The 17,772-nt window shown below is 31.1% G+C and overlaps 2 protein-coding genes across 2 annotated transcripts; both read left to right on the top strand.

Annotated features, from left to right (window-relative positions):
• Window positions 1–9,682: 9,682 nt before the first annotated feature.
• LOC105255827 lies at window positions 9,683–13,719 on the top strand. The gene is made up of 4 exons (XM_011265341.2): window positions 9,683–9,863; window positions 10,301–10,360; window positions 11,275–11,391; window positions 12,915–13,719. The coding sequence occupies exons 1-4, from the start codon at window positions 9,852–9,854 to the stop codon at window positions 13,122–13,124; spliced, it is 399 nt and encodes a 132-aa protein (XP_011263643.2). The 5' UTR covers window positions 9,683–9,851; the 3' UTR covers window positions 13,125–13,719.
• Window positions 13,720–15,203: 1,484 nt separating this feature from the next.
• Window positions 15,204–16,973, top strand: LOC105255826. Its single transcript, XM_011265340.3, has 3 exons — window positions 15,204–15,307; window positions 15,707–15,751; window positions 16,423–16,973. Exons 1-3 carry the CDS (start codon window positions 15,296–15,298, stop codon window positions 16,639–16,641), a joined length of 276 nt encoding a protein of 91 aa, XP_011263642.3. The 5' UTR covers window positions 15,204–15,295; the 3' UTR covers window positions 16,642–16,973.
• The last annotated feature ends 799 nt before the right edge of the window (window positions 16,974–17,772 follow it).

The following is a 17,772-nucleotide window of genomic DNA, read 5'->3' as shown; positions in this document are numbered from 1 at the left end:
TTAGATATTGTGAAAAGTTCAAGGAAAATATTATCTTTTATTTATTTACATATTTTCTCTATTTTTATTGATTTACATATGAAATTTCTGTTTCGAAAATGCAGCGTTGGCTAATGTTAGTGATTAATGTTTTTTTTTTTCTTACGATATTTCAACATATATGTTGATCTGGCGATTTGATAGAAAAGTGGCGACAAATCATGTGTAAAACTGGCATTTGCTGGTGAACGTTCTAAAATATTTTAGTACCAGATATTAAACAAGTATATTATATAACTCTTCTTTATATATAATTGATATATTGAGAAAAATATTTTTCTATGGTGAATATTGGCGGTGTATTACATTTCGTAATCATTTTCTGACTTTTACATCAACATAGAAAAGCGTTTTTAATATATCTATTTCTTTCTAAATTTTTAATATTTTTTTACAATTAATATGTTATAAATATAATTAAAATTTTTCGTAAAAAAGAGAGATCTATCGTTTCTCTTTTCAGCTTTTTGTGATAAAATTGCATAATTTTTCAAAGAAATATCTTTCATCGAATCAATAATTATTTTTCTTACACAATTGTTCATTAATATGAGTAATTATATGTACATTATAATTAAACACTAATTATATGTACATTATATGTACATTATAATTAAACACGTTATATATATCGCATCATTAAGTATGCGACGAGTAGAAAAAATTAATAACTTGCAAAGAATTCAACAGCACATGTAATGACAGAGTCTGCGACATTTATCCTTTCGCGTGTCGAAGAAAAAATTTTAAATGTAGGAAATGCGTATGCAGAGCGCTTTCGGACATATTAGGCATCGGGGGAGGGAGACTTATATATGTAATTTAGTTACGACCTGTTTAATACGTTTTACGGCGCTTCTGGTTGCAGTAACCGTTCATTTTCTTCCGGGATACGGTAATACGATCTTATTTCGATCGATGACGTGCCACGCTTTCGCGATGAAAGTTTACGTATATGTATGTATCAAGCTGTAGTTTCAGCTTCTGCATTCCTCGTAACGTGTTTCGCGCCAATGAGGATTACAGAAAATGCCTAGATAAACGTAAACTTCCGCAGAAACTACCATGATATACATATATAGATATACTATGATATACATATTCTATGCGCTCGATTGTATTTTCGAATTATACTTTCATTTTTAATTGGATTTCGTATTATTTATTTAAAAGTCCAAAGCGACTTTTCGTGATATGGATAGGAAACATATACACGTATACAGTTTACTGAAGAAATATAAAATTCAATTACAAAATCAAAATCTATTACAAAAAATTGAAATATAATTTATATATATCCACATTTTTCTCCCTACTTGTTACAATAAGACAGGGATTTAATTTTATACATACATATACAAATACATTTATAAAACAATTATTATATTATTTTTAATTATTTGTTATATATATATTTATTTATTTATTTTATAAATAAATACAATACTTTTGCATTCATTAAAAACAGGAATTTTATCTAAAATTTAATTATCACATCATATTTAAATAATATATAATTTTTTCTACTTATTTATTTATACAAGCATTTAATTGTTCTTTTCATCAATATTTTATATATTTATATATATATATTTTATGTATATAAATATTTTATATAATTTATATAAAAATGTATAGAATACATTAGATTTTTTATTATTATTTTTATTTATATCATATTCTTTATTTTTTTTATTTTTATATTGATTGAAATAGGTCAGGTTTACATTTTACTAGATCTCGTATTTTTTATTGCAGAACATGGATAAATTGCCTGGTACGGTAACATTTCTTTGCAGAGTGAATAGCTCTAGCAATAAATCGTTGTCATTTGCGCAGCGCAATTCAAAGTGCTTGCGAGTGAAGGGTATTGGATAGCACCACCCATTTCATCACACGGAGAACCATATTATTTTACGCGTATAAGAAGCATCAGTTTCATGTTTGTCGCTCTCAAAGTCATTACTGAGCATTCTGAAGTGAATAAATGGCACTTGTAATAAGAAACATTCAACTTTATCTTAGATTGTTTACAATTTATGACAAAGCAAATTAATAATTAATTATGAAGATTATGTAATAGTATTATATATATAAATATTTTTATTTTTACATTATATAAGTTATTAATTATATAAAATGAATTTTTTGCAAAATATATCTTTTACTTAATGATTTTCAATATAAGATGCTATCTACAATTTTATGCATAAAGTTGCAATTATAATTATATAAATGAGAAAAAATGCTTATATGAGTCAAAATTCTATCTCGAATTATAAATTATTTAAATCTAGCTCAAATCGTTTTTTTTAATTTTGAAATTATTCGGTTCTTTAATTAATGAAAAGTTAAATGGAAATATATATAATTAAATTAATTCACTTATCTGCTTCTAAATAATATCATTCCATTCTTTTTGCGAATGTTCTTAGTGTATTCAAGGCGAAGATTTATTATTCTCATTATCCGATAATCACCTTTCGCGATCTTACACACGTTTTTGCTCTTGCTTTTATGATATATATATTATAACTATACACAGCGATGATTGCAAAGAGAGATCTGATTAAAAAAATATTTTCCGAAATTATATATATTACTTAATAATATTTGCATAATATATATAAAACAAATTATATCTAAATTTTAATATAAAGCTGATAAATAATTATAATATAAATTATAAAGTTTTTTTTGGTGATTCCACATTTTCTGATAAAATTTTGCAATCTCGCGATCGATTGGAGTTTTATCGTCTCCCCCACACCGATAGGTCAAATCAGTTTCCAACACGTCGGGCACACCGAAGCACGTTGCTCCAGATTCGTGTCCAAGGATGGCAATTGCGCCACAATCCCCGGCGGCTACACGGATTCCCATATCTGCGGGGAACGCGAGCAAACGTCGCTCTCGCCTAGAAAGTAAAACTTCTACGTCGTCCTCGGAGGGGCTACCGCCCCTGGGTCTAGTCAAGTTTTAATCATTTAATTATGCTCGCGAAAATCCGGTAATTTAAATCGGAAAAGGTGGGCGGAGAAAAATTAGAATCGATTTCTAATGATAGATTATACTTTCATCACTTTTTCACTTTATTTTTTTTTTTTTTAATTCTTTCTGCTATTTTATATGCGAGGAATTATATATATTTTTACTAGTGAATTGTCTTGCCGATTATATTATATATTTATCATATAAATAGTTTTTTGATACAATCAATTTCTATAATGAAAAACATTCATTCAAAATAGAATCAATATTTAATAAATAATTATTTGTGTTTTTATTTAGGAAGATAATGAATTTGTGTATAACACTTAATTTGACATAATACTTAATTTAAAATATTTAAGAAAATACATGTTTTCTTCTCTTTACGTATCATATATATATATAATTTAAAAAAGATCAGAGACTTGATATCTTGAAGGATTCTTTTAATCATCATCCCGTCCTTGGACGGAAATGTGGAGCACTTGACTTGACTCGGCGGATATAAAAACTGATCGTCGTCGACATTGCTCGTTCCGTTTGATGAAAACGAGGCGTCATCGATCGGCATTCTAGTTGATCGTCAAGATCGTGGATTTACGCACCTGGCAATTCGTTTAACGACATCGTTCCTTTTCTCTGCCTTATTGGAACACTTTGTATATGACCTCATAAGCGCGAAAATTTTTATTAAAAAAATGGCGAATTGTGATATAATAATTATTATTTGTATGTATTTTATATAATTATTATTAACCATTATTATACACATTTACAATTATTAATTTATGATTATTAATTGCTAATTTATTATTGCAATTCTTTCGAACATTTAATCGCAATAAAACTGTGTATTTATCGTGCTTTATTAATTTAAAAGCGACTTTAATTGTTATTTCTTTTTAATGTTAAAATCCAGAATTATTTTCTATATTTATTATTTTATTTTTTATAATCCTTTTATTATTTTATTTTTTATAATATTTTTATTATTGTATATTTTTATTATTGTATTTTAGTATTGTATTTATTATTGTATATTGATTTCTTTAAAGAGTTTACGTAAGACGAATTATGTTAAGAGACAGAGTTCCATTATATTGATTTTCCCAAATCAAACGTTAAATTTATGTAAGCGATATTAGTTAAAATGCATCGATATCTTACATTTTTCAACAGAGATATGGAGAGAACTTATGCAATATACATATATTTACGTAATATACATATTATATATTAATTAATTGTTATTTTTGTCGAAGAAAATTGTACGCACATTTACACACATCTTCTTTACTATATAAATTCGAATCATATGCGATTCAAGTAAGAGAAAGCTCAATCCTAATAATAAATTGAATCCTAGATGCTTGCATATCGTGTAATTTTTTTTTCAACGAAAGTTTCTTACATAAATCACCTTACGTAAAGAATCTCACTTGTCCAAATGATTTTTTTATCGGCAATTATCCGCGACTATTTTCGCGCGTTTTACTACTTCTCTGGAACAATCAGACTATCATGAACAATGTAATGTGTTACGTTAATGCCATAAATGCAACTATTAATAATAAATGAAATTTGAATATCAATACTGAATATCAAGACTGAATCCGTGATAGAAATCATAAATATGAGCCATTATTTCAAGTCTTTTCTCGATTTTCATGGTCAGATGCGCGTAAATCATGATTCGCCGTCGATGGATGATTCATTCGCGATGATTCGCGCGCTTATTAACCGCTAATTGCAACATCCACTTTATTTAGCGCTTACGTCTTACGATTTCGCGTTTTCACGATTGTGTCTCGAGCGTGCAAAAAGAAACAATGAACGAACACGGATAATTACGATAGTTCAGGGACATTTCGACAGTTCGACAGTTTGATATGTGGGAGATTTTTTTTATAATTTAACAACATTATGAAACATTATCTTTACCTAGAATTTCGAAAACACTGATATAACTATTTGTCATAATCTTACCATTTTATAAACTCATTACTCGTATTTAGAATATAAGAAAAAGAGAGTTTGCCTTTTTACTTGAGAAGATCTCTTTAAAAAGATGACGATGTTCGAAAATATGACAATTCCAAATTTTTACAATATTCAAAATATCCAGAACTTTACAACTTTTTAATATTTTTTTTATTTTCTTATGATATATTGTTTCATTTAAATGGACACAATTTTATTTTTGAATAAATAAAGGTGAACCTGCGAGCGAAAGATTAATATACGAGTATGAAATAGTCGTACACGGTCCGATTAATGTATTATGTATTACGGGCAAAAGCTGCTTCGTTCACGTGCCGGAGATCAGTTTATCGATTGCAGCGATGCATGAATTACAGCATTGTGTTCCCCGCGGGGGAAAGTGCGTTCGGATTGCTATGTAGTGATGTGCATAGGCAAGTTAATCTGCATTTTCGTTTTTTTTTATATTTCGAAATCACTTATATATGGCAGTATATATCTATACATAGTCTCTCAAAATTTAAGTAATCTCAGAAATACATAATATACATATTTTATTCACATCGTTACATTTTACAATTCTTATGTTATATTTTATTAATATCTTTTTATTCATATTAATATCTTTTTATTCTCTTACATCGTCATATATTCATACGCATATATGAGCAATATTATCTGGATTAATGATGTTCTTTTTTCTCTTTATTTCCTTTTTTTTTATTTCCTTTTTCTCTCTCTCTCATTCTTTGTTCTGTTTCCTTCTCTTTCTCTTCAACTTGGCACATATTTAATTTCATAAAATTTTTCAAAGTATTGTTTAAAGATCATATAAAAATCTCTCTCGGGCATCACTGATATAACACGAGTATTAATATTTCTCGTGCTTTTGCTGCACTAACTAGTGTACACACGATCATCTCCCTCTCTCTTTTATTTTCTTTTTTACTCTCCATCTTTATCTATTTGTTCTGATTCAAACAACGTGAGCGCGTGGCGTTACAAAATAATTGGAATCGTTAAACTTTCCAGATTTTGCAACGCGATTCCGCTACGCGTTCAACATCGCGTAGCATATTAACATCCGTGCAGAGGTATACTCGCGGGACGGGGTTGTTCTCCGTGCAGAGGCACACTCGCGGGAGAAATATAACGGATTGTGGTTGCGCAAATCGTTATTCTTACACCGCGTCAATCTCATACCGTCCTGGTAATTGCTAATCAGCCTGAAAAAGCGCAGTCGACGACGAAGAAACACGCGGGCGTTCACTTGCATCGCGTTCGGAAACGACGATATCGCACTCGTGAAAATCGTAATTACGTTTTTATGGCGAGGGAAAGAGCAAGAGAGAGACAGATGTACTCTCTGATGTGACCCAGAAGTAAATGCGTTCATGGCTATAACCCACCTTCAGCTGGCTAGTGTTAGTTGCGAAATTAACGGCGCTCGTTAAATGTGCGTTTATTAGACCCGAGGGTGAATGACGCACAGAGGGAGAATTGCTAGAACTACTAAATATTGAAAAATCGATGACTACTACGAATTGTACAATTTGATGGAAGAATTTTTAATTTTGTAGTGGAAATATAAAAATATTTTCTCTGTTTATGTCGATATTATAAATCAATCAGCTGTTAGTTCATTATATATTACTATTTATATTGTTAATAATGTTGATCAAACTATTTTATATAAATTTGTTAAACGTAAGCAAAGAAGACATTTTATTTACGAATTATTTTATATACATTCTAAAATAATATTTTATATAAAAAATATTTTATATACATTTTAAAATAAATTTCTATACTTTTCTAAAAATTTCTTGGAATTTGTAAGAAATTTTTCCACTTATTAAAGAAGGTGTTTTATTCGTCATAGTGTCTAATTAGTCCACATGGCAATAATGGTTCTATTATATTTGTGGAATGTGCATATACACCAACTTCTCAAGATAATAGCGATTTCGACACGTTTCTAGTGAAACGAATGTGACTAGAACAGAGGAAAAAGATTGCACGGTTCTCTTTACACAAAGAGTTAAACGATGGAAAAAACGCAGATTGCAAAATTAATCTACGCGTGTAATAAAATAAAATAGAACTGTATTGTAATTAATGAAACTAGAGAGAGGCGAGAAATTGAAGAAACGCGGATTTTGCTATTGTGCAATTAATATACGATATTGATATGTTATATTCTCTGGGTGTACATCATAAGTTAACAAGAAATATATAAATTGGAAAATCACATCATAAAAAAAAATTTATATAGATCGTCGAAATGATACATCCATGGATTATGATTGTAAAAATCGATTCTCGTCCATTTTATTCTTCATAAATTGTATCAACGTATTACGTCATCGGTTTTTACACATAGCTTTTTTCCAAATACGTATATCGAGTGTATATTTCGTAATTGCAAAAGCGTAAGAATTGCGTTGTGGATTTTCATTCTCTTGTGTTTCTCTGTCAAATTGGTCGTAATTGACAGTAAACTCCTTAAACATTATTATTTTTTTCGCGGGAAATCATTTGAGAAAGGTAAGTGATGATCGTATTTTCTATTTCAGTTATAGTATGATTGCATTATTATACGCTTATTATCTTCTTTTGATGAAATAATAGCGCATTTGATGAAATGATAGCGAGATAGAGACGATTGTTTTATATAGAAACAGAATGTATGTCCCTTTTACGCAAGTTGCAAAAACGCTCCGACATTTTCTTTCTCATGCCACATTTTCCTCGGGTGTGTGTTACATCCTAATCAGAACCGCTCCATCAACTTGTACATTCAATACATGAACCGGATATTTTACGAGCTACATACCGCTTTAGTAACCGCAATGACTTAACGTATTGTGATCAATACATCACGACTGTGATCCGTGAATCTAAAGTGATTGATCGAAGATGCTTGTTAAGACGATTGTGATGTGACACCGGAGGTTGGGCTTGTACGATTTATGCGCGTAATAAATCTTTTATCAAACAATATCTGTATTTTGAAATAAAACAATAAAAATATATCCAAATATTAATAAATAGATAATAAAAAATAGATAATAAATTACAGAAATTTATGGTTATTATAAATCACATCAGAAATGACATTAATAATATACTGATAATATTAATTATTGATAACACAGACCTGCGAAATTTTAGGTTTAGTTAGTTACAAGAAGCAGAATAGGTGAATTGATAGATTTTTTTGTCAAAAATGAATCTGGTCGCAGAATTTCTCTAGTACATCAGGTTTTTGAGTAATTTGTGATTAAATAGTTAAAAAATGATTATTTCAGTAAATTTTTTTTCAGTGAATTTATTATGAGGGAACCTAATTTTTTGAAATATTTCCGCTAATGGCATCGTATAATATTAGTTTTCACCTTTCAAATCCACTTTCGATTGCCTCCGCATGATTTTTTTTCGCTGAAATATACAAGTTATAAGTACTGGTCATGCAGTGATTCATTTCAATTCAACTGTGTTACCTTTCGTAACAAATTAACATTTGGATAAAAATATAAGTTTTCGAGCACTGCCTGTCATTTTTTGAAATTAAAAATGTGGCGGACAGAATCACAATAAAAAGGTAATAAAAATTTATCAAAATGTGTAACTGTATTAGATATATTTCTACAAGACTTTTTTCAATAATCAAACTTGATAGATGTAAGCTTTTTTAAATTTCAAGATGGTGGCTAATATAATGGCAAATTTTCTTTAACATAAATTTTCTTATAACTTCATACTTGTATATCTTTGCGAAAAAAATCGTACAGCGGTAATCGAAAATGGATTTGAAAGATGAAAACTAGTACTATAAGATGCCATTGGCAAAAATATTTCAAAAAATTAAGTTTTCTCATAATAAATTCAAATTGGCTGAAATAATCATTTTTGAACTATTTAAGCACAAATTACTTAAAAATCTGACGCGGTAGGGAAATTCTGCGGCCAGATTCGTTTTCAATGTTAAAACATTCAGATTCACCTATTCTGCTTTTTGTAACTTTGCAGACCTGTATAATTATTATACTATTATAATACTAATACTAATATATTAATATTACTATTATTAATTTTAATAATAGCAATGCTATTTAATATTTACATATTTACATATTTACTGCAATGCTATTTAATATTTACACACATATATATAACCATATACACTGGTTTTTCACGAAAATATTTTTATTTTTTGATAAAACTTGTTTTTTCTATTTAATTATTTAATGTAATGTTATTTCTGATACTATTTAACCTTTTGATTTAAATCTAATAGCTTTACATATATAAATCTCCTCATCCGTGAAATATTGCGTTCAATTTAGCTTTATATAAATCTACTTTCCCTACGCGAAGCATAATATAATTCTCTAAAACGAAAATACTCATTTTGTAAATTATTAATAAATCTAATAGTGATCTAGAATCGTGATTTAATCCATATTCTTTTGATCAGTACAACTGCTTTTTCTAACAAACTGGGTTAACGACATGCGGATTTCATCCGCAGAATCTGAGGTCCATCCTCCTTCTATGGTCCTTTAGTATCCTCAAGGGTATTTTCTCGGTACCGGAAGTTACGATTGATCATCATCGATTGATGCTCTTGAATTCCCGATAAGGGATCCGAAAGGGTCGATTTTGCTCCTAGTGAAAGGGGTCCGCATCCAAAGCGGTGCAATCGTCGAGTGCCTCCCCCCAGCCTCATCCCTGAGTTCCCCTGGGCCTAGGCAGGGCCTATAAAAGCATACCGCGTTGCCCCTCAAACACGTAGTGTTGTCCGCGTAGCGAGCAAAGAAAAACTCTCATCACACACCATGAAGTTCTTTGTAAGTTTCTACTCGTGCAAATATAACGCAGGAAGTAAAAGTTTGCCGTTGCGGACCCGTTGCGGAATAATTCACTTGCGATTGTTTCCCGAAGATTCCTTGTTACGCGATACTGTTACACAAGTATTGCATATGCCCAGTATCTTTTGATGCTTTATTTGCCCTTGTTTTATGTAATATAATACAAAGTGTATAATATAAACAGTTCGCGATCTAAATTTTCCTATATAATATATTAAAAAATCAAATAAAAAATATAAAAAATATTGATTTAAATTAATATATGATTTGTTTAATTTAATATATTTCTTTTCTTCTGCTTTTTATTGTATCAGGATAAATATTTTTTTTTATAAAAATAAGTAAAAACTCGGAATGTATGTTAAATGATTACTTATTATTTTATTAAATTACAACATGTAATTATATTTTTACAGATTGTTTTATTCGCCGTTGTAGCGGCCGTCAGTGCTGGATATATCAGCCATCATGAGCCAGTAAGTGCTTTTTTAATAATTACCACTTATGTATATTATAATTAAATAATAAATATTATTTCTGTTGTCACTTTCCTTTATATGCTTTTATATAAAATATATACATGCATAATATAATATTACTATTTTATTGTAACACAGTGTAAATCCTTTATGGACATTCAATCATCGCTTTTTTGAGTTTAATCATCGTGATTAATTAAACTGGAATTTGATGGAGTTATCCAACTCTCATTAGTTATCTTCATTTAATTACTATTTTTTATCAGCCCTCGATTCTGTCATTTTAAATAACTCTACATTCTTCGTTACCCGAGATTCGATCGACTCGGGCTTTAACAAGATAAATGTGTAATCATTAAATCTTCTTAATCAGCCATTTTCAAGGGAAATACTTGTCTTTAAACTTTTAGTTCATACATTTCATCTTAGACAAATTAATCTCTCAGTTAGCAAATTAATCTTACAGCAGAAATTTGTCGCCATCATTATCATTGTCAATCAAGCAACTGATATTTCGTTTGACAACATTTATTTTTTATCTTGATATTTATTTTTGATATTTTGTACTTTCGAAAAATTTTCAGATATTTCCATATTTCTCTCGATAAATCAAAACATATAGTGACAAAATACTGTTATTTAATCTTCATTTATCATCCTTTTCTCCCATCTCGATGTTTTTGCATTAACTGTCATTCTTCTTCTGCTCTTCGCAATTCTCTCGATCTGTGTACGTATGTAACACACTCTTTCAAAACTTCATCGCCATACGAAATAGCTCCGTCTATCTCGCTTCCGGTGACCGAGTAGCTTTGGACGTACTCGGTGGCGAAAGTAACTTCACGTAACACCCTGGCTGTGTTAATCAGTGATCGATTTAGATCATATGAGAGATTGTTTAATGCACTCAGATCGTGGAGCCCTGGGTGGCTCCTGTGGTCCACGCTGCTCCGGTGGTGCACGCGCCCCTTCCCTGGGTCGCGCCTGCACCGAAATACATCAAGGTCACCGCTCCATCGTACGCCAAGGTAATGGTGATGAAGAGATTATCATCGAAATCGATTTTGTATTAAATCACACGGTGGACACGTGCCTAATCGCCTCCGCTGAATTTGCCAGGGCGAATTGAAATAACAAAAGTGCACAAAACTAAATACACAATTTATCCTTAGGAGATAATGATAATGGAGAAAAATTTGGTAAAGTTGTAATGCAAAGAAATACTGCTATTCAAAATAATTTATTTTATTTGATTTACTAAAGTAAATAATAAATATATTAATATATTACATATAATCTAAGCGAGAGCATAAAAAAAGCATTGCTAGAAAAATCAGCTCTTTGTTGTGCCACGACAATCACTTTTGCTTGCTTTTTCTTTAAATAATATTTTGGCAAAAATTAATTAATTGAATCATAATTAATAAAGCCAAAGATTTAATATAATTATTATCAGAATTGAAATTCTAGGCAAACTTAACAACCGGTTATATCAACGGGTGAGAGATATTAGTACATTATACAACATAGCTTGACATTAGAATTAATAACAATTTGCAGATCCAGTAATTGCAGATTTCGGAGAATAACGTGCAACGGGAAATGAGTGATTACCGTGATTTTGTTGTCGTATCTCCAATCGCCTTCCCTTCCGTTTAATGATCGGTCGATTTCTAATGTTACGTTACATTGTAAGATCTGATCGGTAGTTACGTGGCTTTCTTGCTTGGCGGTGCAGTTGAACCGGTAACGGAATACGTGTCCGCAATCGTTAGCTAATTGGATTTCCTATTTAATCGGGGGTCTATAAAGTGGCTATGACGAAATCTCGGTTCAATTGCACCGAAATGATCGATGCAATTCGTTTACGTAACGCTTGTTCCGCCTCCAAATCCCCGTTACATAGTTAACGATACGCATCTTGAATTATCTTTGTTTTATTTGTTTTCATTATTGTTGTTATGTAATAATGTATGTAATAATGTTAAGTTAGAAAAGCGAAATTTTTACTATAAAATTTTCAATATTTCTGCAATTAATTTTTTTTATATTTAAATTACTCATTCTACATTATTTTATTTTGTTATTTGTACACTACATTAAAGCATTTACATGGTTTTGCTCAAAATTTTATAAAATTCGTTCTTTTATGAAATTAACACTTGTACATTTTATAGGAATAATTTGTTATGCGTCAACTGTGATATTATTGAGCATAAATCGGTTTTAATTGATTGCATGCTTTTCTATCGTCAGTAAAATAAATCGCTTTTAAATTAAACAGATATTTTATGAGAGAATTTATCATATTTCATTGAATAAGATCGATTTAGAGATAAATAGATTTATTTTGTAATATTTATTTACACATTAATACATAATATATGCCTCTTGAGTTTGTTTTATGTTAAATGATTTTAATTATTCACAAATCTGAATTTAAGAAATATAAATAATAATTTTTAATAATAATAATAATTTAAGAAATATAATTAATAATATTTTTAGTATTATTATAATATTAATATCATTACATTATCGTTTATTACAGGAGATTCACCACGTGCTCACCATTCCCCAGCATACCCCCATTCCACCACCGCACCCGAAGCCTTTGTCAATCAAGGGATACGACCATGTCAACAAAATACATTATGACTCTCCGCATGTCCCGCATCCACATCTCGTCGGTGTCGAGCATTACGTGCCTGCTCCGGAACCCGAAATCTCCGTCGTCAAGACTGGACACGGCTGGCACTAAGATCTCCGTACGACACGATGCCGTCAAACTCATCCATCCAGAGCGGTCCATATCGAATTTCAGTAATCATTTCAAGATCTAATAATCGTAACAATGACAGCAGACAATTTTGTCGATGACATATAAATATGACTTTTTATGTACATTCTTCCCTCCCTTACCTCTTTTCCAATTATGTCGATTTAAATAAATAGAAGCAAACGGCAAGAATCATGTCGCGAGAATTATCAAAATCTTCGAGGCTTTCAGGAACCTCGCGGGAGATGAAAAATCGTGGACTGCTCGCGGATCGCAAGGCACCCAAACTCGAAAAAAAATATATTTGATTTTGATTTTATCTTAGAATTACATATGATACGTTTCACACAAATACATGGACAACCGTGTCTATTCTTTTCTTTATTTCCGTCTCAATATTGAAAAATTTCCCATGCGGCAATTGCGATACTGAAGAAGACATCGCAAAAAAGAAGAGAAAGCGTTTCTCCTTCCGTCCCTCTTGTCCCGCTTCCCGTTCAATTATTTTTTCATTTGTAACAAGATTTTAATTTATTTTCTAATAAAGATTGACCTTATCTCTTTGATAAATCAGGAATTGCACTGTTATTTTTTATTCAATCGCCCTCTATATTCCATCCTTTCATTTTATTTATTCTAATTTTTTTCTTTATTTTTTTCTTTCTTTTTTTCGAAGCGATTACGATTGTTCGATTGCAACAAATTGCATAGTTATATGTAAAACCAAATTGAGCAACATATATTCAAATAAATATGCATATGTCATATCGTTTTACAATTTTACCTCTCAAGTTTTTCCGAACGAATTGCATTCATAAAGATCCAGTCCCCTAGATCAGTCATGTGTAGCAAGGAATATAAGTACTTGTTTACAAGTTAATATGTTGTAATGAAGTTGCATTGAAATGTTTGTGAAAGTTTGCGCGTGTCTATAAACTGGGTTATCTTATACATGAATATAATTAATTATTGTTTAATTAAAGACTTAGCAATACAAATTTATCAATGATAAAGTAAATTCATTGTGACAACAGATTAAAAATGATATAATTATAATATGTATATTATATTTATTTATTTACCCTTTATACATGCTATACCAAATACAAGAAATTAACAATCACGTTGGAAGGATATCAATTTAATACATATATATGTCATACATATGTGTCAGTAGTAAAAGCCTGTTTTTGGAGAAACATGCATGGCACTTTCCTGTTTTGCAAGATTTTAATATTATATATTCGATATTTATTACTAAATAAATTAATTTGCATGAAAAATATGCATATGAAAAATATGGCATTTAAATAGAACCAGAAAATATGAAAAGAAAGCTTAGCTAAACTGTGTTGTAGTAAAATTTAATAATTGATGCAATCGACTTATGAAGTTAATAGCTCGAAGTTTATGTCACCAATCGTGTGATAAAATATAAATAATATCATGTATATAATGCATAACGTAGAACGTAATGCATAATATGCGAAATAAAGAAAAAAATGAATTCATTAGAATCAGAAAAATTTTAGAAACTTTTTTAAAAATAAAAGTAAATCGAGAAACTTTAGAATTATTTAAAAAATAAAAGTATGCCAAAGAAACAAGTCGATTTCATTCAACATAAATTAATTCTTCCATGCAATTTTGCGTAACGTTGTAATTCTCTAAGCATAAAAATCAGCGATTTCACAAATATCATTGTTGATTTAATCATCGCGATTTAGCGTCACGATTTAACATATCTTCTTCTATTTAAGCGGCTTATGTTATTTAAATTTTATTTTCATACATTCTCACTTACGCTCATTGATTATTTTGAAGACGACGATGCATCTCTCTCCGATGGTACATATCTAGCTAATCTTCGACGTTTTACGAGGGGTACCGTCGTGATATCGGTATTATCGGAAGCGTGACGAGGCGTGACGTTGCGGTTGGGTGAGCACCCAACAAGGGGGGAGAACTCGAGAGGGTGTCGGTCATGTGATTAGTGAAAGGGGTCCATGTGACGTGCAAAGCCGTGCCCCCGCTTGATGTCTAAGAGTAGGCCTCGACTTGGGCAGGGACCTGCTATAAAAGCATACCGCATCGACCCTCGAACGCATAGTGCTTGCTCGCATAACACGCAAGAAAAACCACCGCCCGTCGCCATGAAATTCTTCGTAAGTTTTCCCTTTGCACGTGATGGCTTTGATCGTCGATTTTACGTTCTTTTCTTGCATGTAAAATCGTAGATATTTATAGAGAGACAATGAAATTTATGTCTTTAATTATCTGGATAATTTTACTCTCTTCGATATCTTGTCAATTTGACTTTTTCTTTGGCATTGTTTATTACATTTTATTGTATCTCTCTTTGTATCCTTTTTATTTATTTGTTAAATAAACAGTCTTAAAGAGTTTTGAATTCCTAATAACAAATTCAAAACGACAATAAGAAATATGATTTTCATTAAATATTGTATTATTTATTTATTTTGTTATTATATTGTTGTGATTTTTAGTTATTGAAGTCAGTACTAAAATTCTGAATTGCATTAATTTATATTTTCTTATTACAGGTTGTTCTGTTCGCCGTTGTGGCAGTCGCCAGCGCTGGATACATAGTGAGTATTTCAAAATGACAATTTTCACACAAAATATTCTCTCTTTTGATAATTATTTCGCAATCACATCATATATGTAAACTTTATAATTTCTCTTTTCTATTGATTTTTAAGCTATCATGTTAAGCTTTATATTTTAAAGAATTATGTTTTATATAATATGTATCATAAAATAAGAAATTTAAACAAATAAATTCATGTTTGCTAAAAATTACGCTCATATCGTGTATTATAATCTTTATAATTATATAATAAATATAGTTCAAGTCCCTCAAGTTATATAATATGTAACAAAAATATTTCGAAACCAAAAATAATAGTTGTAGTATTGATATTCAATTTAATTCAATTACTTCATTATTTGATTTTCTACTTAATTGAGTTTAAGTAGAAAATCGTATTATGAAATTCCGTTGCAATTGCATCAAATTGATCACGCCCGTTTGTGCAACTTCCGCCTCAAGATTCCCACTGCAGTTGCTCAAGCATTCTAAACTCCCTCGCGTTCGCTCGTGACTTTGTAGTTTCGCGATCGAGGAATTTCTTAGAGAAAGAAACTATCATTTCATCAAGATTGCGTTGCGTAAACTTTCCAGTCATACAATTTTGATTTCTTTACGTAATTTCAAGTAAGAAATATTTTATTATTAAACACCCCGTTCTTTTTTCAGCATCATGCGCCGGAGATAATCCATGTCACTGGCGGGCCTGATATCCCGGCCCTCAAGGCTGCCCCGCTCGCTGTCCATGGTGACGATAAAACCACCCGCATCCACTATTCTGGTCCGCACGTAGGGCATCCACACTTGGTGGGAATCGAACATTACCTCCCGGCGCCCGTATACGAGCCTGGCTACGTCAACGTGGCTCTTAAACACGACTCGCATTAGATCTCCGCAATTGAACCAGCAGATCCGCTGGTCCGGAGTGGTCCACGCCGAACGTGTCATCCTGAGGCTGATATGAGGCAGTGGATCAGCGAATTCGTCATTTAATTGATGAATGAACACGACATTGAACAGCCCCTTGCCAAAGTGGAGCATCCCTTGTTCCTTCTTATCGGCAAGATACCAGTTCTTCGCGTCGAGAGATCTCTCGCCGAGGGTTTTCTCAGCTTGAGGGTCGAGAATCGCGCGGAGGAACACGCGAATTGGCTGGATTAATGAAATTCGTACTGCCTCAGGATATTCGCACGTCTTGGGCCACTCTCGGAGGATCGTCCCCAAAAAGACCAGGCAGTCAGACTTGAAAAAGCTCCCCGCCCTCTCCCCTCTCATTCATCTCTTCGCTCTACCTTGACACTACATATGACATGCATTGTACGACAAACAATCGGACTTTCCCGCGTTTCCATTTATCCATCTCATTCTGTTAAAAATGATGAAAAATTATGTGCGGCACATATTGAAAATAGAAGCAGCAGAACGGCCATCTATTTCCATTCGTCTACGACAGCGCAATACTTTTATTTATTTTATAATAAAAGTTGATTTTTACGTCTTGTAATAAAATGAGACATCTACTTTATTCGATTTCGCCTGCCTCGATTTCCCTCTTTTAATTATCGTAGAAAACAATACGAAATTTATTTTTAATTTCATTAAATATAATTAGATTAAATAAGAAAAAAAGATAATTTAAAAAATTGCGGTTAAATAGAATCTCTGATTGGAGGATAAAGTTACGTTAGATTTAATGAGACGAAGAAAGGAATTCGTGCATAATTCATTTGCGGAAATGGACAGAATTCATTTGGAAACCGCAAATGGCACAATGCGTATCAAGTCAATTATGCAAAATGGCTCAATAGTAAGCTATTCTGGCATGCTAGCTAAACAAGGCCTCAATAATGACCGATCAATGTCAATTTTAGCTTCATTAATTTTCCTATTCTCGACTGTATTTGATGTGGTTCAACCACATAAATTCGATTGCGTAAATTGATATTGGCGTTGAATGAGACGAGCGTGGTTAATGTTTGGTTTATTCAATGAGCACCTTTATCATAATTTGTTCACTTA

The sequence above is a fragment of the Camponotus floridanus genome, unplaced genomic scaffold, assembly GCF_003227725.1.
Source record: "Camponotus floridanus strain SB8 unplaced genomic scaffold, Cflo_v7.5 scaffold16, whole genome shotgun sequence".
NCBI lineage: Eukaryota > Metazoa > Arthropoda > Insecta > Hymenoptera > Formicidae > Camponotus > Camponotus floridanus.
The sequence above is the reverse complement of the archived record's forward strand: the minus strand, read 5'-3'. Positions and strand labels throughout refer to the sequence as shown.

Excerpts from the sequence above, each read along its gene's own strand:
- LOC105255827 (XM_011265341.2), top strand. Across the intron at positions 10,361-11,274 it reads ATATCAGCCATCATGAGCCA|ATCGTGGAGCCCTGGGTGGC; the intron begins GTAAGTGCTTTT and ends TAATGCACTCAG. Across the intron at positions 11,392-12,914 it reads CCGCTCCATCGTACGCCAAG|GAGATTCACCACGTGCTCAC; the intron begins GTAATGGTGATG and ends CGTTTATTACAG.
- LOC105255826 (XM_011265340.3), top strand. Across the intron at positions 15,752-16,422 it reads TCGCCAGCGCTGGATACATA|CATCATGCGCCGGAGATAAT; the intron begins GTGAGTATTTCA and ends TTCTTTTTTCAG.